The 24,870-nt window shown below is 47.3% G+C and overlaps 1 protein-coding gene across 1 annotated transcript; it reads left to right on the top strand.

The window, feature by feature from the left end:
- Nucleotides 1–2,412: 2,412 nt before the first annotated feature.
- On the top strand, nt 2,413–7,186 carry LOC125510397 (protein PEROXIN-4). Its single transcript, XM_048675561.1, has 6 exons — nt 2,413–2,656; nt 2,909–2,963; nt 5,439–5,558; nt 5,644–5,772; nt 6,108–6,237; nt 6,829–7,186. The coding sequence occupies exons 2-6, from the start codon at nt 2,958–2,960 to the stop codon at nt 6,915–6,917; spliced, it is 474 nt and encodes a 157-aa protein (XP_048531518.1). The 5' UTR covers nt 2,413–2,656; nt 2,909–2,957; the 3' UTR covers nt 6,918–7,186.
- The last annotated feature ends 17,684 nt before the right edge of the window (nt 7,187–24,870 follow it).

Below are 24,870 nucleotides of genomic sequence, written 5' to 3' on the forward strand. Positions count from 1 at the left end.
TCGGTAGGACATCATCATAATGTGCACAATGTGATCAAGGAGTTGATCACGGGATGATGTGTTACGGAACGAGTAAAGAGACTTGCCGGTAACGAGATTGAACAAGGTATCGGGATACCAACGATCGAATCTCGGGCAAGTGTCGTACCGATAGACAAAGGGAATTGTATACGGGATTGATTAAGTCCTTGACATCGTGGTTCATCCGATGAGATCATCGTGGAACATGTGGGAGCCAACATGGGTATCCAGATCCCGCTGTTGGTTATTGACCGGAGAGTCATCTCGGTCATGTCTGCATGTCTCCCGAACCCGTAGGGTCTACACACTTAAGGTTCGGTGACGCTAGGGTTATAGAGATATTAGTATGCGGTAACCCGAAAGTTGTTCGGTGTCCCGGATGAGATCCTGGATGTCACGAGGAGTTCCGGAATGGTCCGGAGGTAAAGAATTATATATAGGAAGTGCTATTTCGGCCATCGGGACAAGTTTCAGGGTCACCGGTATTGTACCGGGACCACCGGAAGGGTCCCGGGGGTCCACCGGGTGGGGCCACCTGCCCCGGGGGGCCACATGGGCTGTAGGGGGTGCGCCTTGGCCTATATGGGCCAAGGGCACCAGCCCCAAGAGGCCCATGCGCCAAGAGATGAGGGAAAGGAAGAGTCCTAAAGGGGGAAGGCACCTCCTAGGTGCCTTGGGGAGGATGGACTCCTCCCTTGGCCGCACCCTTCCTTGGAGGAAGGGCCAAGGCTGCGCCCCCCTCTCCCTTGGCCCTATATATAGTGGGGGGAAGGGAGGGCAGCAACACCTAAGCCCTGGCGCCTCCCTCTCCCTCCCATGAAACATCTCCCTCCTCCCGCAGCGCTTAGCGAAGCCCTGTTGGAATCCCGCTGCTTCCACCACCACGCCGTCGTGCTGCTGGATCTCCATCAACCTCTCCTCCCCCCTTGCAAACAACAAGAAGGAGGAGACGTCGCTGCTCCGTACATGTGTTGAACGCGGAGGTGCCGTCCGTTCGGCGCTAGGATCATCGGTGACTTGGATCACGACGAGTACGATTCCATCAACCCCGTTCTCTCTTGGAGGAAGGGCCAAGGCTGCGCCCCCCCTTGGCCCTATATATAGTGGGGGGAAGGGAGGGCACAACCTAAGCCCTGGCGCCTCCCTCTCCCTCCCATGACACATCTCCCTCCTCCCGCAGCGCTTGGCGAAGCCCTGTTGGAATCCCGCTACTTCCACCACCACGCCGTCGTGCTGCTGGATCTCCATCAACCTCTCCTCCCCCCTTGCAAACAACAAGAAGGAGGAGACGTCGCTGCTCCGTACATGTGTTGAACGCGGAGGTGCCGTCCGTTCGGCGCTAGGATCATCGGTGACTTGGATCACGACGAGTACGACTCCATCAACCCCGTTCTCTTGAACGCTTCCGCGCGCGATCTACAAGGGTATGTAGATCCACTCCTCCCTCGTTGCTAGATGACTCCATAGATTGATCTTGGTGACACGTAGGAAAATTTTGAATTTCTGCTACGTTCCCCAACAGCCAACAGATTCAACAAGCTAGTCAAGTAAAGGCATACTAGGGACACTCTGTTTGTCTATGTATTCACACATATACTAAGTTTCTGGTTACTACAATTCTAGCATGAATAATAAACATTTATCATGATATAAGAAAATATAAATAATAACTTTATTATTGTCTCTAGGGCATATTTCCTTCACGGACGACCCGCCGGAGTTTGGGATGCCCCGCTGCACATGCTATAAGAGGACGTAATCTACCTGAGCTACTACTTTTTCGCCTCAGTGTTTGTTTAGTAAGCACTTTGATAGAAACTAAGGGGTTATTTGGTTCGAGGCCTAATCATGCCACACTTTGTCATACAATGTTGCCACACTTGTCTAAGGTTAGTTTTTCAAAATGAGAGGCACAAGTTGGCAAGCCTAAGGGAATCTTGCCACACTTTTTGAGTGTATGTGATGTGGGATCCTAATGTGCCTTTGCTTAAGGTGTGACTTGAACCAAACACCCATTCAAGTTGGTCAAACTTGCCTAACCTTAGGTGTGGCAACCTTAGGCAAACTTAGTAGCAAACCAAACAACCCTTAATAAATCAAGATGGAGGTAATCGCAAACCAAACAACCCCTAATAAATCAAGATGAAGGTAGTACAATGTAGCGCTGTCTGATAGATGTAATTGTGTAAGTTACTTCCTGGAGAAATATAAGAGTGTTTAGATCACCAAAGGTTGGATCTACTCTCGAATTTCAGGCAGATTTGATGAAGATTTATTTACCGAGAAGCGGGTGCAGAAAGTTGTGCAGCCCGGCTGCGGTGCGGTGCAGGAGAGACGGCTGATCGAGTCTGAACTGAACTGAATATTGCTTGTTTCCGTCCAGACCGGCTCCTCCTCCTCTTCCTCCTACCAACCCAACCCAACCCAACCCAAGCCAGCCCCAGGCCCCAGCTCGTCGCGGCTCTGACTGAATCCCCCCTTCACCACCGGACAGCTACCGCCGACGCCCCGATCCCACCCCTCTCCCCCTCCCCCTCCCCTGCCGCCGCCGCCGCCTCTCACGCCCCCTCCCCGCCGCGACGTAGGTCGCGCCCCGTCCGTCGCCGCCTCGTCCGCGATCTCAGGCCGCTTGGAGGTACGTACGAGCTTGTTCGATTGTTACCGTCCAGCGATTAGCTAAGCACCCACCGACCTCCACGATTTCTGCGCGCGCACGGCACCCCACCATCTAGATCCCTAGGTAGCAAGGCGTCCAAGATGAGATAAGAATATTCCTGTTCCTGCGGAGTCTCTGTTCATGTCACCGAGACATTTTCTTTTTCTGTTTATAAGCACCGGTATCGTGACCCAGTCGAGATTTTCTGATCTGCCCTCTGTTTTCTGGCAGATACGCTCGTCGATTCAGCCCCGCGGCCGTCGTCCAGCGAGGAGGGGAGATGCAGGTCAGCCACTCATCTCTTGACTAGCATCAGTGATTTAGTTAGGCCTAGGGCGTTCCACGATGTCCAACCTTGTCAGTTCAGTCTAGTGTATGACCCAAGAGCTAGTGGGAGGTTCACGATAGGGCAACCCAGACCAACCAAAATTCTTGTCAAATTCCCAATTCATGCAAACTTTTATACTAGTCAATAACATTTCTACCATATGATAGTTTTACAGTCCTTTTTAACTAGGCAGCGCCGGCCTCTTGAGGCTCGACAGTTTTCTAGGCAGCGTTTGCCTCTTGACATAGAAATAACTAGGCAGCCCCTGCCTCTCGACAGGATTCTACATCAAAAGCAACAGGCGTAGACCACCACGAGTTCATGCCACCAGCAGATCCCTTGTTCCTTGGCGCAGCCTCAGTTCCTATAAGATCAAATGGCAGGCATGAGAGGAAAGATAAGTGACAGGCTGCAAAAGATTTGGCAAAACAAAAGAAAATGTTAGCAACACTACAGCCTACGGATAAAGCATCTAGAAAATTAACTAGTAAACAAAGTTATGGTTTGCAAGAAAGAGATAAAGCAACACTCTGCAACCTACATGAGCTTCTACAAGCTATGTTCTGCGGCCATGCGTTGGCGTCCAAAGGTGTTATCATCAGAATATGTTCAGAAAAGCATATTATCAAAGAATAGGGGATACAAAACAGTAGGACGAAGCAAAGCATCTTTGGTAGCATGTTATCGATATAGGAAAAGTAACAAGTAACAAAAGTTAACTCCATATAGCAGCTCTTTCGATGACCCCATGTTATTTAGTTATGTTTCTTTGCTGGGAACACTACTATGAATAAAATGCAGTTGTCTTGCGATACTAGTAGCTTAATTATCGATCTGTTCAGTAACTGTTATTTTTCAGAACAAGTGTGTCATTCTGCAGACTGGACTTGTAGTTGTGCTGCTGGAGATCATGTTTTGATATTCATAATAAAATTAACAACTAAATTATCGGGGCATGCCTAATCGACAACCTATTATAATTGTAACATGCCATAATTAGTGAAACTTGTCCGTAGTTAAGACCAAGGTAACACTTCTTGTCACTCGATCGTTTATTTTTCTCCAAAGGACACCCCGGCTGGATTTCATTATCATAGCAATAACAATGTCCCAAGCGTCTGTGCACACATGAAGAAAGAAGAGAAAATTCCTTATTTGACACTACTTTAAAATGTGTTTCCTTATTTGACACTAGAAAACTTTTTCTTCCCTATTTAACATGGGGTCTATATTTTATGCCTTTCATGACACTTTTGTCTATTTTTTCATCTAACATTATTAAATTGCATGTAAAAAGACAGTTTTGCCCCTCGTATAATATGAACTGGTCATCTGGAATACGTCGATGAGCTGTCGACTACAGTACATGCCCCGTCCCTGTGGTCGAGCTCCTCGGCCGCACGTCCTGGCAAGAGGCAACCTGGGCAAGGCGTCGCGCACGTCTTTGCCAGACAGCAAGATACCCCTGACCAAAATGGACTCAACCGGATTCCACTCCATACACAAGGACCAGCTCGTGGACTCGGTCAACACGCGCGCATGCAGGGTGCAAGTGCAATGGCGCCGCGCTCCGCATGCCTCCGCCTACTCGACAGCCTTTCTATTTAGATTCGGTAGCGAGCTGCCCCACTCGTTGCATCACATATCACATGAGGGGCAAAAACGTCTTTTCAGGTGTCATTTAACACACTTAAGGCTTAAAATGGACAAAAGTGTCATGAAGGGCATAAAATTTAGACGCATTGTTAGATAGGGAAGAAATTTTTTTGCAGTGTTAAATAGGGCAAAAAGTTTTAAGACAGTGTTAAATAAGGAATTCTCTCAAGAAAGAGTTAAACTATGCTTGGTGATCAGCCAAGAAGTAAACTATGCTCGGTGATATGCCAGAACAGGATAGTCACAAATGGAGTTCCATAAAGCAAGTCTATGAAGAAGAGATTGAACTCACCTAGGTAGTAATGGTGCAGAAATAGAAATACTGCACGGGTCCACACCTGACCAACCAATTGTTACCAGATTTAACCAACCTTGTATATTCATAAGCAAAAGTAAGTTTGAGTGAGGCACTATTATGTAACATTGATAGGAGCTCGGATTCGATCAACAATTCAACTGAAATCCAAAGTTTCCGCATAATAACATGAGGCAGAAGGTTAACAAAATTATTCCCAGGTTCAGGTGGTGGTGATCACCAGTCGCTTACTGAGGCTACTTGATTACACCTGTTAGCCCTAGCTGGATGGTATTGCCTAATGTCTGAATACAGCTTAGGTAGTCTTATTCAGCAGCTTTTTGGAACAAATTAGTATCGATCTCAACAGCCACAATCAGAACTACTGCGTCCCAGTTTAGTGATGTTATTTGTTTCCCGTTGCTCTCAGGCAATGATAACCTTGGTTCTTAAAACATTCTGACAATGTCTTCGGTCTATAGGCATCAAGAGCTAGGCTCTTCAAGGAGTACAAGGAGGTGCAGCGAGAAAAGTCAGCCGACCCAGATATCCAATTAATCTGTGATGATTCAAATATATTCAAATGGACTGCTGTAATCAAGGTATTTGCTTCTATCTCAAGGTGATGCAGGAACGAGCAGTATCAGCTTTGTTACTGATGCCTTTTCTTACTGTTTATGTCGTTAGGGCCCATCGGAGACACCTTTTGAAGGTGGCGTATTTCAACTTGCATTCTCAATTCCCGAGCAGTATCCTCTACTGCCTCCGCAAGTCCGCTTCATCACCAAAATTTTCCACCCAAATGTTCACTTCAAGGTTACTTTCTATACTGCCTTCTTTGAAATACATGCTTATTTTGGGGTATATGTATGAATTTGTGTTTTTTTGACCTTGTTGAAAGAAGGTAGAATCCTGATCTTCTTGGTTCCTGTTATTGAATTTTTCCTGCAATAACCTGAATCAATGTTTTATAAATATAGACCCATTTGATACTATTATTTGTTTGGTTTGTACTGTTGAAATTCCCTGCAACACATAAATACATCATGGGCCCATTTATGTGAACACAGCAAGCAGTACCTGTTGCTAAATCCAAAACTAAAGGGAAATTTCTGTTTCCTCAATTTCTCTTCTATTGTTTATGTCTCTAGACTGGTGAAATATGCCTGGATATATTGAAAAATGCATGGAGCCCTGCATGGACCCTACAATCTGTTTGCAGAGCCATTATTGCGTTGATGGCCCATCCAGAAGCAGACAGCCCACTTAACTGTGACTCAGGTAGCTTCATACCCTACTCATGAATTCGTTTTAATCACATTACTCGCTATTTCCTACTGGTGAACTGATTGGTGTTTATGTTCTCACTGTACGTCAAGCTATGTCGCATGAAAACGTCGTCGCCTTTATGGATTCAGCTCCTTTGTGACGTGGTTCTTTGAATTGCCTCTATAGTGAGGTGGTAGATACTAGGTTTCAAAGTATTGCCAGCTTTTAATACTTGGTATGTTACACAAGATTTGTGATTTACGAACCAGTGGGCTGTTACCCTAATGAAACCCCTGAATATTATAAGGTAAGGGTATCAAGTATCCATGGATAAATGGTGAGAGATTATCAAATCGATCACGGCTGCATTTAACATGGCATCCATGACATGAGGAATCGCTGGCCTCCATCATGGATCTGAACTTATACAAAATGGAAGTGATAAGTCTCTCTGCTTGCACAACTCCTGACATAAAGCGTGTAGATTTCCCAAAATCAGTTTTTGTTCAGCCGTCATACTGCTTAAAGTAGCAGGCCATAATATCGGTATAGTTGGGTCATAATGCTGTTTCCTGACTTCCCATTTGTGTAATGCAATCACAGGCAATCTTCTTCGCTCCGGTGACATCAGAGGCTACCAGTCCATGGCGCGGATGTACACCAGGCTAGCTGCCATGCCAAAGAAAGAGTAATTTGCAGGGTTGCAAAGGTACACCAGAGCAGTAGCGCTGGCGCTGGCTGATTGATTCATGCATGTATCAACTCCCTAAGTTGTCAGGTGTAACTCGTTGCTATCCCCGTATGAACTTGTGTGGTCTGATTTTCTTACCCGACTTGTCGTTGTGGGTGTAATGTTGATTCTGTTGGGCTAAAAAGGATTTAAGCGTAAACGCTTGATTCATGATGATGTGTAATAAAATAATCCTCATAGGGAATTGGTAACATGTATATGGTTCCTCCAGTGCGCTATCCTCTGGTTGATTACCTGCTGTCCTCCTGTACACTTTGAGTTGCTGAAGCCTCGATGCCCCTACATATATGCATTGGTCCTTGCAGTTAAGTTTTTTTTTGAGGGATAAGGCCTAGTCTTTATTGATCAAAGTCCACAATGAGTGGGATTTTGTTTACATCATGTGGTTGGCCAAACCACACATGACGCCCCGTGGCTAAATTTAAAGCGTGTCTAGCTAACTTATGAGCTTCCCTATTACATTCACGACCTTCATGAATAAAACTACAAGTAAAATTGATAGAACGAAGTTTGATCTCATTGATGATGGCGCCATGCTTTCCCTGCGAACCTTGGTTGATGTCCTCGACTACCCCTTTAGCATCTGAAGATATGACAAAACGCTGCAAAAGGAGGTCATCCGCAATGCAGAGTGCCTCCAGGCAAGCCAAAGCTTCCAGCGTCGTCGGGTCATGTACGCCTTGCACCACCAGTGCGCAGCTGCCTAGATAGTTTCCCCCTGAGTCACGGCAGACCACCGCTACTGAACCACCCCTGCCTATCCTCACAGCTGCATCAACATGGACCTTAGCATAGTTTGCGGGTGGGGCTCGTGGTCGGGTGCTCCTGATTCTTTCCATATGAATCCTTGGCGCCCCTTCCGGTTTTCTTTCCTTTAATTGTTCAAGCTCACCAATGAACCTCGTTGTGAAAGAGTACAACGATTGTGGGCTCTGGAAGATTCCTTCATGGATGGATTTTCTTCTGGTCGTCCAGATTGCCCATAACATGACTGCCAGTTTGACAAACAGGACATGTGATAGCGTCTCCATCTGTGCAAACAAGCAGTGTTTTGCGTTGGGTTCCAAATTTGCCACAAGTGACTGCCCAATCTCATTCTCTACTAAAGCCCAAACACACCTGGATGTAGTGCACTCAAGTAGGGAGTGGCGCCATGAATCCGGAGAACCACATAATCCACATGTCGAGGAGTTAGACATATGTCGATGAGACCGAACATCTTCCGTCGGCAGGGATTGTTTTGAGAGCCGCCATAGGAACATGCGAGTTTTCCCGGGAACTTGGGTTTTCCAAAGTGTTTTCCATTCTTTCTCTTCCCCTCTAGCGCCTGACGAGCCTGCTTGACCTTCCAGCCAGGCTTCCCGGCGCTGCCTCGTCGCCACAAGCATATTGTATGCCGATCTCACGCTAAAAAGACCATTTTTCTCAAAATGCCAAGCCCAGAAATCTGATATGTTTCGGGTGCAAAGGGGTATGCTGGTTATTACTCTGGCATCAAAAGGCAAGAAAACTTGCCGGACCCTCTGAATATCCCATGTGGCTGTCGTTGCTTCAATGATTTTAGAGACAAATTGTGGGGGGTTCGCTGTCAAGCAGCCATAAGGGCGAAGCATCTCACTTCGTGGGAGCCAATTATCAGTCCATATTCTAGTACTTTCTCCATTGCCTATTCTCTTAATGATTCCCTGCTTTAGTGTGTCTCGGCCTTCTATTAAAGATCTCCATATTTGGCTCGGGTGGGATCCCAAGGTAGCTTCAAGAATTGTCGAGTCAGGGCAGTATACAGCTTTCAAAATACGAGCACTCAAGGATTCCGGGTTTTGAAGTAAGCGCCATGCTTGCCTAGCTAGCATAGCAAGATTGAAAAGCTCAAAATCCTTAAAATCCAAACCTCCCATGCTTCTTGGTTGTGTCATATCCTTCCAAGATACCCAATGTGGTTTGCATTTTCCTTCCTTGCTTCCCCACCAAAACTTCCTTATGAGTATATTTAGTTTTTCACACAAACCCCTAGGCAGTTTGAAACATGACATGGAGTAGACTGGCACCGCTTGTGCAACCGCTTTAACCAAAACCTCTTTCCCAGCAGTGGAGAGTGATTTTTCAATCCATCCTTGGATCCTACTCCATAAATGATCCTTTAAACCCATATGCAGTTAAGTATACTCTTGTGCTTCCTCTCCCCCACTGTCCACTGATAGTCTTATCGACCGCTTATGTCGTTTTGGACCAGAGTCCAGAGGCCCAGGCAAATTGGACTAGAGGCCAGTCAAATATTGCTACTGTAAATATATTTTGTTTGGTATATCACATTGACTTCCTCAATATGGTTTGGATGATTATCGGCTAAGAATGTAAAAATATCGGAGTGATATATTTTTTTGAATAAAAAGGTAGAGCATTTTCTACCTTATGCATTCAGAATGGGCAAAAGTGCCCGGATGACCAAAGTCATTTACATGAAGGTGATGTTAACGCTGCACACTATGTGCAGCAGGCCATCACTAGACCTGAATTAGGATACAAAGCACAGGGTGGGAAAAGAAGAGGCAACTCTCAAAAGGCTAATTAGGAGCGAAAACATTTGCCACACAATAAAAGGTTATGTCTGTATGTGGTTTAGCGCGCAGGCTCCATAGCTTGATGAGGTCGTGTCATGTGGTTTAGCGCGCAGGCTCCATAGCCTGATGAGGTCGGCAACCTTGTTGTATAATTGTCTCGTTTCAAAAGGACCTATCAAACACCTGGGCATTCCTGGCATTCCAAAGGATAACTGTGCATGCTGTGAAGAGAACATGCCACTTAGTGCCGTATCGAGCCCGCGGCTGCTGTGAACCTAAGAGATCACCTGCTGCCATAGAGGATGAGGCAAGTTCCTGTATCTCTAGCTTGGACCATAGGGCTTGTGCTAGCTTGCATCTTAGCAAAATGTGGTTCATTGTCTCCGCGGCTGGGCATAGATCACACCCGTTATGTGGTACAAGTCTGTCCCAATGCTTTTTTAGCATATTGTGTCAAGTGTTGTGTCTGTCCCGGAGGGCAATCCACAAGAAAACACGGTGCTTGTGCGGTATGATCCTGTTCCAGATATATTTAGCTGACGTACAAAGCTTTCTTCTAAAAGTGAGCAGCTTGTAGAAGTAGTCGGTAGTAGCACATTTGTTTTCCAAAAGAGGCACTCTGGTGTCTGGCATACCTTCCTGTAGCTGAACATTACTCAAGATTGCGGACATGCCCTCTAGCTCCTGTGTTGCTATGGAAGAGAGGTTTGGATGTAGTTGAAAGCTCCATTGCCCATGTCTGAACCGTGAGGCAACTGTGCAGAACTTGGACGTGGAGAAGGAGAAAAGAGTCGAGAAGCATGTCATGAGCCGACCACAATCGAGACAGTGGTCGTGCCAGAATGCAGTACCCTGTCCATCCCCAATCTTGCATTTGGTAACCTCCATAACCACTCGTAAGTTGGGCTTGAAGCCTCTCCAGATAGCGGTGTCCCGACTTTGTGGAGACTAGGAGATTTCCCTCTGACAGTAAGTGCGTGCAAACCAATTGTAACATGGAGCTTCCCGCTGCTGCAATATCTTTGCCATGAACTTGCAAACGAGGGCCCTGTTGTGTGCTGCAATATCTCTTACCCTCAACCCTCCATTCTCTTTTGGCAACATGACCACTTCCCAAGCGACAAGGCATTGTCCTCCCTTGACCTAGTTCTTTCCTTGCCATAAGAAGCCCCTCAGGATTTGTTCAACCTTGTCTAGAGATTGTTGTGGCCATAAAAAACAACTCATGAAGTAGCTGGGGATCGCTGCCAAGACTGCGTTAATCAAGGTCAGCCCCCCCCCCCAAGACAGAAAAGTAGCCAGCCAGCCAGCCAGACGCTTGTCCACTTTGTGAATCACAGGCATCAATAGGCCATGCGTGATCTTGTTGATAGAAAGGGATAATCCAAGGTATGTGCACGGGAAAGCTGTCACTTGACACTGTAGAACATCTGCAATACTCTGGCAGGTTTGTTGGTCAAGGCATACTGGCATAAGGATGCTCTTGTGGTAATTGATCTTTAGTCCCGTGAAATCACTGAAAGCCTGTAGAATCCGTTTGATAACCCATGCTTGCTGGATGTCCCCTTGCATTAAGATCAACGTGTCATCCGCATACTGCAGGATCGGGAATGGTCCATCTCCTCCAAGTGGGTGCTTAAGGTTCCCCGCTTGGTGTTCCCTTTTGCAAAGCTGTTGCAAAACATCGGCGACTAGGATGAAGAGGTAAGAGATAGGGCATCCCCCTGCCTTAAACCACTTCTTGATAATATCCTCTCCCCAAGAGATCCATTGATTATAATCCTGGATGAGCTAGTTGATAGGATATCATGTATCCATCTGACCTATCTGCTTCCAAAACCTCTGGCTGCAAGGATGAGCTTCAGAGTATCCTAGCTGACACTGTCAAACGCTTTCTGGAAATCTAGCTTGAGCACTAGCATTGGCTTTTTCATCTTTTTTGCCTGCTGTACCAGTTCGGCTGCCAGTGCAAAATTTTCAGCTATGCATCTTCTAGGCAGAAAACCAGATTGTAGAGGATGTATGAGGCTCAGAATGAAATGTTGTAGCCAGACTGTTAGAACCTGTTGCAAGCTTGGGTATACTAGCTTTCTGGAAATCTAGCTTGAGCACTAGCATTGGCTTTTTCATCTTTTTTGCCTGCTGTACCAGTTCGGCTGCCAGTGCAAAATTTTCAGCTATGCATCTTCTAGGCAGAAAACCAGATTGTAGAGGATGTATGAGGCTCAGAATGAAATGTTGTAGCCAGACTGTTAGAACCTGTTGCAAGCTTGGGTATACTAGCTTTCTGGAAATCTAGCTTGAGCACTAGCATTGGCTTTTTCATCTTTTTTGCCTGCTGTACCAGTTCGGCTGCCAGTGCAAAATTTTCAGCTATGCATCTTCTAGGCAGAAAACCAGATTGTAGAGGATGTATGAGGCTCAGAATGAAATGTTGTAGCCAGACTGTTAGAACCTGTTGCAAGCTTGGGTATACTAGCTTTCTGGAAATCTAGCTTGAGCACTAGCATTGGCTTTTTCATCTTTTTTGCCTGCTGTACCAGTTCGGCTGCCAGTGCAAAATTTTCAGCTATGCATCTTCTAGGCAGAAAACCAGATTGTAGAGGATGTATGAGGCTCAGAATGAAATGTTGTAGCCAGACTGTTAGAACCTGTTGCAAGCTTGGGTATACTAGCTTTCTGGAAATCTAGCTTGAGCACTAGCATTGGCTTTTTCATCTTTTTTGCCTGCTGTACCAGTTCGGCTGCCAGTGCAAAATTTTCAGCTATGCATCTTCTAGGCAGAAAACCAGATTGTAGAGGATGTATGAGGCTCAGAATGAAATGTTGTAGCCAGACTGTTAGAACCTGTTGCAAGCTTGGGTATACTGTGGACCAAAGCAATGGGTCTAAAATCCTTAATATCCATTGGGTTCTCTTTCTTTGGGAGCAACACAATATTGGCAGTATTGATGCCGCACATATCACTACCATGCTCATAGAAATCCTGAAAAATATGACATACAAAACAAAATGGTACGCATGGATCTTCCACTCCATATACTTATCCAGATTTGGAGCACCCCGAGAACACTGGTATGGTGATCTTGATGCGACCACACTGGTTGTGTCGCTGCCCAGAACCATGGCGAATTTCAGCATCTCGCCGCGGTCAGCGTCAATAGCCTCCATGAACAGATGAAAACATCATCATCAGAGTAGCCTCGGTTGTGCGACGGTGATCATACCAGGGTGTCGTATCCCTTTGCCTCTAGCTGAGGCTGAACAACCGCAGTCAACTGATGATGTGGTGTAAATGGTATTGTCAGGCCCAAGACTGAAGATCCCCTGTTCCCGCGTGCCAGTTACGATTATAGCCGTCCATCTCGCATCCTAGGGTCACCAGGAAAAGTTAACGGTTCACTTAAGTGGGTCACTCTCCTCCGTTGATCGACCATCCAATGGCTGTGAAGGCGCAGGAGAAGCTGTTCATCGCCCAACAAGCCATGTGCTCTGCTTTTTCTGATTTTCTGCTTTCTAGCTGCTGTAATGGCTATAAAAGCCAGCTCTCCCTTCAACTCGAGGCATGTAATAGAATTATTGGGTGTAAACCCTAGCCGCCGATGGCGTGCTAACTACTTTCCCCTTCTTCCTGCAATGAAAACCCTAGCTAAATTCACCCAGTTCTTGTCTGAATCTCGCTAGTTCGTGTTAAAATTTAGTAGATTGGGACTCTGGTCCTGACAATTGGTATCAGAGGCCAGTCCTTCCTCGGCGGCGGTGTTGATTGGAGCACTGTAGAGGTTGGCTCCGGCTATAAAATCCCTCTTTGAGCTCTGATCTGGTGGCGGAGGCAGTTGGTGGTGGCCGGAGTGGCAGCGTTCGGGTGTAGTCAGAGAGACAGCCTGGTTGCCTGAGAGTAATTCTCTGGTGGTAAAATTCCAGCTCCTGTGATCTGACCGTGCACCATCGGAGGCGGGCGCAGGCGGCAGCGTCGGCGGCGGTGACAAGCCATCCCACCCTCCCAACCCCCTATGGTGGTGATCGCAGACGGCGAAATCATGACGGGCCATGCTGATTCAGGTTCAACCGCGGAACTGCAGCTCGAATCCCTCGAATTGGACATCAAGACACTGCAGCGGGACCGAGAGGAAGATCGCAAGGAGTTCCAGCAGTTTCAAGCGACAGTTAAAAGAAATTTTGCTACGATGCAGAAGAACTTCAACAAGATCCAAGACAACTTCTGACGCTTAATGTTAGAGCCTGAACCAGCCCAAGAAGAAGGTGTGGAAGGGCAAGGTAGTGTGCAGATGAAGGACAACCAGATCAACTCACCGCAAGTGGCTCCGGGTCGGCCAAAACAACTACAAGCACCTACTCCTCCTTCTGTAGCAATGCCTGAAAAAGGAGCTCCTTTGCCAATTGGTACAGCTGTTCTCCGTGATCAGACAGGTAAAGAACTGAACATGGATGGCACTCCTAAAGTTCCTTATAGACACCCACACTATGGGCAAAGCAAGGAAAAAGAACACCTTCAGAAAATACAGAGAGATGTAGTTCAGCTGGAGGAAATGCAAGAAGAAGATGGGGCTGAAAATTATTACAGAAGAAGGAATGTTCTTACGGTCAAGCCTGCTAAGTTGAACATCTCTGAGTTTGACGGACAAGACCCTGAATCTTGGATTCAGAACTTGGAGCAATATTTTGCTGCTGCAAGAACTCCAATTGAGCATAGGACAGAGATGGCCATTTCTTATCTTAAAGGCCCTGTTATTCAGTGGTGGAGGGGTACTGGCTATGCACCCTCTAATGTACCATGGCATAAGTTTTGTTCTTACCTATCTGATAGGTTTTCTGTGGAGTCAGCTTGTGACGCGGTCAGTAACTTTCATGCTGCACATCAAGCAACAACAGTGGCTGCTTATGTGGAACAATTTGAGCAACTAGTGAATGGAATGAGAAGAGAAAACCCTGCTATTCCTGATGATTATTATGTCTCCAGTTTTGTTTCAGGCCTCAACCCTTATATCAGAAGCTTAGTGGAGTGTTTTCAACCAAAGGATCTGCAAACTGCTGTGTGGTATGCCAGAAGAATGGAGAAATCTCAGCCTCCCTCTCAATCAGTGCAAAATAAGCAGTATGTGCCTCAACCAAGAAGACAAGTCATGTTTGAACCACCCAAACAACTGCTTCCTAATGCAGCACCAAACAGGAATGTGGTTATTCAGCAAGCCAAACAGAACCAGGTGTGTTATAAATGTAGAGAGCCTTGGGTGCCTGGTCACAGACAGGTGTGTAAAATGAACCAGAAAGCACAAATTCAAGCTCTACAAGCTCAGGAGGATGGAACCCCTGAAACTATTTTTGTAGCAGAGTATGATGATCAGGAACTGGACAATACAGAGCAGATAACTGATGAAACTATATTGAAAGTGTCCATGCATGCTGCTATGGGCATTGGAGCAACTAAAAATACTTTCATACTGACAGTTAAGATGGGTAATACTATGGCAACTGCACTGGTGGATAGTGGTAGTACTACTACTACTTTTATCTCTCCACAAATGGCTACCAAGTTGGATGTTGTTCCTAGTTCTACACCAAAAACTAAAGTAGTGGTTGCTAGTGGAGGCATCCTTTGGAGTGAATTTCAAGCAAAGAACTGTCACTATGAAATACAGGGCCATGCATTTATTGATAGTTTCAGAGTGCTGAAGTTAAAGGGGTATGACATCATCTTAGGAGTGGATTGGTTGAGGAAATATAGCCCCATCCAAATGGATTTTATTAAGATGGAAATGGAAATATCTGCTCCTGAAGGACAGTTTATCACTTTTGTGGATGAAACTGTACCTCTCTCTACTGTTATTGAAGTGACTGACAACACTGAAAAATTAGTGGAACAAGCTGTGTGTGGATTTTTCTTGTTCACTAGTTCTGGTCCTCAAATGATAGCAGCTGCTCAAGAAGTACCTGCTGCTTTTAAACCACTGCTAGATCAATATGAGAAGCTCTTTCAAGAACCTACTGAACTTCCACCAAGTAGGCCTTGTGACCACAGAATTCCCTTGGTAGAGGGAGCAAAAGTACTCAACCAAAGGCCCTATAGAATTCCTCAGCACCAAAAAGAAATTCTTGAGAAAATCATCTTAGAACTTCTCAAGAATGGAATTATCAGGCCCAGCACTAGTCCTTTCTCCTCTCATGTGCTGTTAGTTAAAAAAAGGATGGAACATGGAGGCTCTGTACTAATTATAGGAAATTAAATGCAATTACCATAAAAAACAAATATCCCATTCCTGTTATAGAATATCTGTTGGACCAGCCACTACTAGGAAAAGGGCTACTAATGGCGCACCAGTTTTGCCTACTAATGGCGCACTACTGGTGCGCCATTAGTATCATGCCACTAGTATTTCTTACTAATGGCGCACCACCGGTGCGCCATTAGTATCTGGTATACTAATGGCGCACCACGCAGTGCGCCATTAGTATAGAACACCATGCGCCATTAGTATGCCTCCCAGGGGGCCATATTTAACCATGTGCTTTGGCATACTAATGGCGCACTGTTGGGTGATGCACCATTAGTATGAATATTAGGGTTTTTTTTACTTTTCTGATTTTTGCACAGGTTACAAAATATATTATTTGACAGAATATAGACAGTAGCACACAGCAACAGCAGATTCATCGAATACAATAGAAGATTAGTCTTCGAATACAATTCATCATATTAGTCTCCGAATTCAAAAGACCGAACAAAGATTAAACATTACAAATCTCGAGACCGCGAGTATCGAGTTTGTCTTCACATTACAAGTCGATATCGATCATCTAAACTACCATCACATAGAAGAGAGCTGCGGTCATCACGATGAGCATCATCGCGATGAAACTGGTCTTCATCCGGTTCCTCCAACGCTCCCTCCTCTCTCCCGCTAGATAGCGGGCGTATCTAGATTCCGCCTCCGCCCTAGTGGTGTACCCTTTGTAACTGTTACCGCTGAAACGGTGAACCTGTCTCCGACACTCCTCCCAGTCGTCGTTGACTCCGGGAACCTTACCCTTGTACACGACATACGACGGCATCTCTATGCACAAGCCAAACAACAGACAATACATACATAAGCAATATATTAGTATGCAACAAAAGGATTGGAAGAGAAAAGCAAGACATTAATAGCACAATTCATGGTCCTACTAATAAATAGCATCGATTACATCTAAGTTGAACGACTGTCCAAACCAAAGAGACATACAATTCATTAAAGTTTAATTACAACATGAGCCAATCAATGTTTCAGAACTACACATCACTACTTTCGACTCGACTCATGGGACAGGAGCGTGGATGAAGCCGCCGTCTGTCGTGATGGTCAGGAAATCACGGGCGTTGTCAGCCTGCATTTGTAGCATTCCGTCTATCTCACTGTTGGACGGTTGATATCTGAGGAAGAACTGCCCCGAGGTATGAAGGACATCTTGATGGATGATGTCCACAAACTCCGACTGGATGCGAAAGAATTCTTGTCTGATGTCCGCGTCCTGGATTGCCGACAAGCTCGCGGCCCAATCTTTGAGATTATCTGGTAGCAGAAGGTGATGAAGGTCCCTTACGATTGCCCGCATGTGATGGAGGGCGTAGTAGGCATCCTTCTGACCGCCAGGCGGCTGCTTGGTGCAGCATAACGTCGTATTGTGGGCGAACACGTGCTTGCCGTACTTATGAACTGCCCTGGTGAAGGTGCCTCCAGATTTGGCGTAGCCAGGGAGAACATCATCAAGAACTTTCTTGATATTTGTGTAGTCTATCTTGGAGTCACGGTTCGGGTCGAAATACGTGGCCATGGAATATTTCGGGCTTAAGAGGATGAGTGTGCAATGTGTGTCACTGCACAGAACACGGAATGTTAGAAAAAAAAAGAACGATCGAAATCTAAGAAATCATATGTTACGGGGCGGTTAAGGGATGACTTACTCGGGAAAGTAAGCCACAAGGAAGTTATCCTTATCTGGGTTTGCCAGAATGACGCCTTCGAGGTGTGAACTCGCGACTTGGCGGTCCCCAATGCTGCTCAAGAGCTTGGCACGCATGTAGAAGGGGTCGACTATCATGATGTCCGGGGTCTTGTCTCTAATGATCCGCATCTCCATACTCAGCGAAAACATCCGAACGAAGGTGTAGTGCAGCGGATGAAGGTTAAACATAGCAAAGATGTCATCAAACCGCAGGACGATCATACCCCCGATGTCGCCATCCACAAAGCCCTTGCCCTCTGGCACCTTGGCCACGAAAACCGGGTATGACACATCATTCTCTCTGAGATGCCGCTTCTCCAAAGAAAGAACACTGTCGTGTAGGCTCCGCATAGCACCGGTTGCAGCATTGAGCATATTTGTTGGTAGCATCGCCCTACCCGCCACATGCACCCTCCTCGAGATATCCTTAGGTGAAGGTGGCCCGTCCTGAGCATGGATCGTACTCGGTGCCGGCTGGCTCGCACCGGCGCCCTTTTTAGTCTTCGGTTTTCGGCTCTTCTTCTTGATCTGCTGTAATGGGACCGAGTTCTGCTCACAGACCGCCTTCTTGAGCGTGTTGGGGCTGATAATATTTGGCACCTCAGCTATCTGAGGCTCGGTGAAGGTGGCAGCTGGAGGCGTCTCCTGAGAATTGAACGCCAGACGACACCTATTGCAACTGGGTTTCTCCGCCGTACCAGCTAGATCGCGGTCGTCTTGGTTGGGTTCTTGAGAAGGAGGCCCACAGAACTCGTCACTGCACCCATGTTCGGCAAAGTACTTATCGACATTGGTAAATGTATCGTCGTCGTTGTCGTCGTCGTCTGGATCCTGTGCCATATGCATGTCCGGATCCTGTGCCATAGGGATGTCCGGCATGTCCGGTAGCGTTGCGGCGTTCTTGCCATGGCTTGGCATCGGCATGACTGGCGGTCTTGTCTGTGGGTGGTGTCCCCCACCCCCAAACGAATCTGGCTCTTCGGCCAAAGCAGGGGCCAGCTTACGCAGGTGTTGAGGGTCATCTCATCTTCTTCATCGGCCCCAGCGGGTTGAATCGGAGGTAACAACTCGTCGCAGCCTGGCAGCACCCGAACCACTTCAACCATATACACTGTGGGTGGCATCGGATTACCGTGGAACACGGGGTTGCCCGGTTGAACGATTCTGCCCTTGGCGACATCGACCAACTCGCCGCCCATGAAGTGCAGGAGAGTGCAAGGAACGTCGGCGGCGCCCTGCGAAAACATGTAGGGCGTCAGGGATGCCCAATCAAAGGCAAGGAGATGAAGTCATCGGCCGAGAGGCTTAGTTACCATGGTGCCATCGAGCTCGACTAATGTCGAGGCACCGCCAACGGCGGGCGTGCAACTGACGGAGGGGCCGCTTGCTGGCGAGGTGCCGGCCGGCGTACACCCGGGTGCATTAAGCTCCAATGCCCGTGCCGGCGCCGGAGACATGAATACCGCCTCCGCCGGAGACACCAATGGCGCCGCCTGCACGCTGTGCGAGTTGCTGGTCGTCAAGCTGGGAACCGGGGGAGGCCCCTGTTGGCCGCCCGCAATCCACGTCGTCAGCCCATGAATCAACGTAGGCACCATGGCGTTGAGCTTCGTTCCCAGTTGTTGTTCCACTTGCTCTTGGACAAGCTCCGGAATCCGCGCCACTTGTGCCTTGAGTGCTTCAACCTCGCGCGACTGGCTTTCCGAGCTGGTCTTTTTCTCCTTTCGCCCACCAGCGGTATAGTATGACGACCATTTTGTGGACAAGCCTTTGCCGGCCACACGACCAGCTGACGTCGGCTTATTGAGCTTATCCTTGTTTTTCATTACGTTCAACGCCCTATTCAAAGGGGTGTCGAAAGGGGAGCTCTGAGACGACCCCGCGCTACTGCTTTCTTTGTCCTGCAGAAGGAACGTGAACGATTTAGAAATATTGGGGATTAATTAGAATGCAACCATATGGAGCTAATTACGCGGGGGTGTATTCCTTACCAGAACAAGCTCAAGTGCCTTGGTCTTCGGATCCGTGGTAAGCTCCTTTGTTACCGGGTCCTCCTTGTACCGGGCCCTGAGAAAGTTCCTGGTCTGCTTGTCACGATATTTCTTGAAGCGGGGCGGTAGGCCTTGCTCGGCACGCTCCGCGTCCTCCTTGTCCCATATAGGCTCCGCCACTTTGTAACCGCCGGGACCGAGTTGGTGGACCCCTAAGTTCAACTGCCGCGTTTCTTTCCCCCACTGACTTGATTCGGAGGTTGCGGGGCTCTCGCACTTGATCTTGAACTCCTTGTAGTCATCTTTGCTCATCAAAGGATATTTCGCCTTAATCTTCTCATAACTATCACCTTTTTCAATCATTGCCTTCACCGTGCTTTTCCAAGTAGACAGGGCCGTGCTCATCCTCGTGAGGGCGGCACCATTCACTTTATTCCCTGAGAGGCGTGTGTTTTCAAACTCAGCGGGGAACTTGTATCGTTCGTGCAGCTTCGTGAAGAGGAGGCTGCGCAAATTTCCTCGGTCCTTATGCCTTAGGTTCTCGGTGTTGATCGAGACGGTGCTCCGGAGAATGCACCCGAGCTGAACCGAGTACCCCTTTACTATATGTTTGGGAGCCGTCGGATTCCCGTCGGAGTTCACTTCAGTAAATTCCTCCCTGACGGTGCCGAGCATGTTCGGGCACCGGTCCTTCCATTGCCTCTTCGGTTGGCTGCCATCTGTGCGTGCGCCGCCATCATCAGTGGTGGCATCCGCGGCGCCATCATCAGTGGTGTCATCCCCGACGCCACTAGGGGTTGTGTAGTCAGGATCAGTGTCTTCCGCGGCGTCCTCATAGCGGTGAGGTTCTTCCTCCAACTCCCAGGACAGCTCCCAGAATTGCTTGCCGCCCGAACCGCCGGCCTCATCGTTGTGGGCCATGTTTCGCTCCAAATAGGAAAAAAGTTTGGTCAAAAAGTTGGTTATTGTCAAGGAACAAGATCATGGTCTCATCATTTAGGGTTTGTCGACATCAAGTCATCCTAAAAGCTAAGCTTTTATCATTTAGGGTTTGTCGACGCCGAGGCACCCTAAAAGCCTAAGCGTACATCATTTAGGTTCTCATCGACACCGAGGCACCCTATAGAAGCCAAGTTAAGTTTTCATCATTTAGGGTTTATCGATGCCGAGGCACCCTAGGTTAGGCCTAATCACTTGGCACTAATCACTTGGCTCTATTGCCACCTATGTTGGGTTTATCATCTAGGGTTTATCGATGCTAAGGAGAATTCTAAGTTGGGCCTAATCACTTGGCTCTATTGCCACCTATGGTTTAATGCAGCAAGAATGGCGGGGCAGTTGATCCTACTTAACTAAGTACTAAGATACCCCGGCCCATGCATTAGTCGCAAGTACCCCATATGTCCGATTTTTAGCAAAGTAATGCTAAAATTCACGGAAAATTTTAGCATGACCTTTGCTGAAAATAGGACATATGGAGTACCCGAATTTGCCGAAACATAAGTTAATTGACATTTCGGCAAACTCAAGGGCCTCTCGGGGTACCTGCAAATTCATCACGACACGAAGGGCCTCTCAAGGGCCTCAAGCAGCAGCGACATCTCCCAGGACCCCATTTTTTGCAACAATCAGAGCAGAGAATTCAGCATATTTCTATACAACAACACTGTAAAGATGAAGAACAGTTCTACATCAGCCCATTTATATACAACAACAGTACTATAGTTCAGTACCATATGCCTACATTTCAAAATCCAATCATCTCACAATCAAATAAAATTTCCAGAGGCAGAGCCACTGTACAATACTGTATCAAGGCAACAACCTAATTTCAGTAAGGAAATTAACCGAATTTAAAGAGATAAAGCTTCTTGGCTCTCCACACTCTACTCCACTGGAGGCACCAGAACTAATTTGCAATCAACCCTGAACAATAAGTATATTTCAGACATCTGGAACTAAACTAACCTAACTAATCACAACAAGGTGGCATGCATAGAAATCTGGAACTAAAGTACAATCTGGATTTATAGCACATGCTGCAGCCACTATAGAAGTTATTAACGTAACAATAAAAGCCTTCAAGGGGCAAATAAAGCCACAGTTCAAGTGCTCAAACTCTCAAAGGGACATGTAGGAGCAAACCTTGGAAGCAGCAGGAGCAGCTGCAACAGGAGCCGATGATGCACTCACCCAGAGGCCTAGCCAGGGAACCTGCATAATCAACAAACACATAAAGCAACCATGAATATAATTAAACACATACATAGGCAGATTAATCTGCCATGCTAAGTGATAGCATACTAAGGTAGAACAGAAAGCACTATAGCCCATTATCTGTTGTTTGGGCACTACCGTGAACACCTTGATAGATATATTTGTGCGGCTTTTACCAAAAAACTGAGTGGTAACTGATCATTGAACACTATCTGTTGTTTGTCAGTACTATTTTCTTACACTAATATTTCAAAACATGCACACATCTCTGTTTCTGAGTGTCAGGAAATGATCGCATGATATCTTGCACCACAAATCATCTCAAGCAATACTGCGGTAACCAAAGATGCCCTTCCTGTCACCACAAAGCAGCGAGCAAGCATATGCAGCACATGAACATGCATGCTGTCACGTGACACTTACCTATGATTGAAAAATAAAGATGAAACTGTTCTGCGGTATTGACAGTAGAGAAGCAGAGAAGTAGTGCACTGAACAAGAAACAGTAGTACTTTTCTACACAGTAATCACGTGTATATCAGAAGGATAGTTTTTCATCAGCCTAGAACTAGCACAAATCAACTCAGGTCTCAACCAACATACTAAAATTAGTATTGTCACCATTAAGACCTACGTGGATCATTTCATTTGTGAACACATTTGATTGTCCAAACATAGTACTCCTAGCATATTCTAGTTGTTGCTAACACTACTCCTAACTGATGTTACCATAAGAGCTAAGATAGCAAAAACTACATAAAGCACTGCAGCATTCCATCATGAGTGCACAGCTACAACAGCACAGTTGCTACTAGTTCACAAGGATACCAGATCAGATCAGAGATCAGGCTCACCGTGCACACTTATCCACCTTCCCCTTGCTCCGCTTGTTGACAATGGCCAGGATCACCTTCTTGTTCTCATCTAGGTACTGCACGGTTCCAACGCCAAACTTTTTCATGTTAATACATTTCAGTACAGGCATATCTTTGAATACTAGTACATCACAGCTCAGTGCCAACACCTCCATGTTCTTGATGTTTTCCCACATCAGTCAGTCAAGCACAACACATGAACAGACCATTTATCACCAATTAGGTACCAGATTGGGGATTAGGTAGTATTGATTATATGCACATATACAAAAGATCTGACTGATTGTTCTCGAATGACTGATTATATGCACAGTTACATGAACAGACCATTTATCACCAAAAACCTATCTGTTGTTCCCGAATGACTAATTGTTCCCGAAGAAGAAGGAAGGGGAAGGGGGAGGAGAGGGGAGGGGCTCACCTGCGAATATGTAGTCGAGGTCGTACACGGCGCCGGGGTTGCGCCGGCGAGCTTGCCACCCACCTTGGAGCCGGAACCCTAGGGGTCGGGGCCTGCGCAAGACCACAGCCAGGAGGCGCAGCCACACGCGAACAGCGAGGTCAGTGAAGGTGGCGCGGGGGCGAGGGCGCGGGGGAGCTGCGATGGTGGGGGGCGCGGGGGCGGCGGGGGTGGGCTCGATCTGGGCCTGGACGGGCGGCTTCTTCGCGGGGAAGGAGAGGCAGGGAAGGCAGGGAAGAAGAAGGCAGAGAAGGAGAGGCGGCGGCGTCGCCGACGGCGTGCAGGCGCGACGGACGGAGGGGGCGGAGCAAGGCGGGGCGGCGGCGTACGGTTGGGGCGGAGGGGGCAAAGTTAGGTCGAGTGGGGATCTGGCGAGGGAGGGGAATAGGTGGAGTGGGGGTGGGTTAGCAATGGCGCACCTCCCCCTAGTGCGCCATAAGTATGACGATAGCGATGGTGCACCTCCCCCTGGTGCGCCATTAGAATTTTGTTTTGATTACAGTTCGAGCACTCAGGTTATATTCCCCCTAACCGTATCCCCATCACAACACACACACTAGCCCGACTGGTCAGCACGCAGCACACACACTAGGAGGTCCTGGGTTCGATTCCCAGGCTCCCCAATTTTGTTTTTATGCATTTTTTCTTTGCACATATCTTTTTATCCATGCATCCAAATATAACATGTCACATATGCTAGATGCTCAGAATTTCATGTAGAAAAATAATATGCAGTTTGTTGCCATGTTAACAACATTTAAAATGCTGTTTGATATTTATTTGTGTTTAAATATGTTCAAACTTGTTTAAATCATAATAGTAATATTTTTTTATAAAAACAATACTAACTTGTTTAAATTTGTTTTTTTTGCAATTTTAGTTGCATTCATTTGTGACGGTGGAGCGGGCCGGGGAGGGTGCGGGGGAGAGGGTGCGGAGGGTCGGCGGCGGCGGCTGGTGGAGCGGGGGAGAGGGTGCGGGGGGGGGGGGGGGGGGGGGGGGGGGGGGGGGGGGGGGGGGGGGGGGGGGGGGGGGGGGGGGGGGGGGGGGGGGGGGGGTGCTCGGCGGCGAGGGCGACCGGATCTGGCGAGGTGGGATAGCGATCGAGATGGAGGGGGATCGAGATCGAGTGTCTATGAAATTTAAAAAATATTCATGAGTTCAAAATTAAAGTGCTCATGAAATACAATCAAGAAATGAAGGCTACAATTTAAATACAATCGATCTTAGCTAGCTATCTATTCACAATCTTCTTGCCCTTCTTTTTCGCAAATGGAGTTCTTTTGTGGAATGGACGTCCTTTAGGTAGGGTGGTCCTGCTTCTTCTTGTGGTGTATGCTGCTACTTCATCGTCGTCGTCATGTTCGATCTTCGGGTCGCCGTACTTGTCGAAGTCTTGCTCATTGGCTACTCCATCCATTCCGATGATCTTCCTTTTGCCTCTCCTCACGACAACACGACTGGGCTTTGTCGGATCGGTAATGAAGAAGCATTGGTCCACTTGGGAAGCCAGTACCCATGGCTCATTTTTCGCGGTGACGTTTGCGCCGGCGGTCTTGGATTTGGCTTCGGGTATAACCATGGTGGTGAAATACCGGTCTTCTTTTAGGACGCTCTTGGCCCATCTGACACGGAACATCGGGACCTTCTCTCCAGCATAGCTCAGCTCCCAGATCTCCTTGATCCTTCCGTAGTATCTGTCCTTGTCGTTACCGGTGTAGGATTCCATCGTTACCCCGGAGTTCTGATAACCATCGCTCTTCATGTCCTTGTCCTCGGTGTAGAATGT

The sequence above is a fragment of the Triticum urartu genome, chromosome 5 (assembly GCF_003073215.2).
Source record: "Triticum urartu cultivar G1812 chromosome 5, Tu2.1, whole genome shotgun sequence".
NCBI lineage: Eukaryota > Viridiplantae > Streptophyta > Magnoliopsida > Poales > Poaceae > Triticum > Triticum urartu.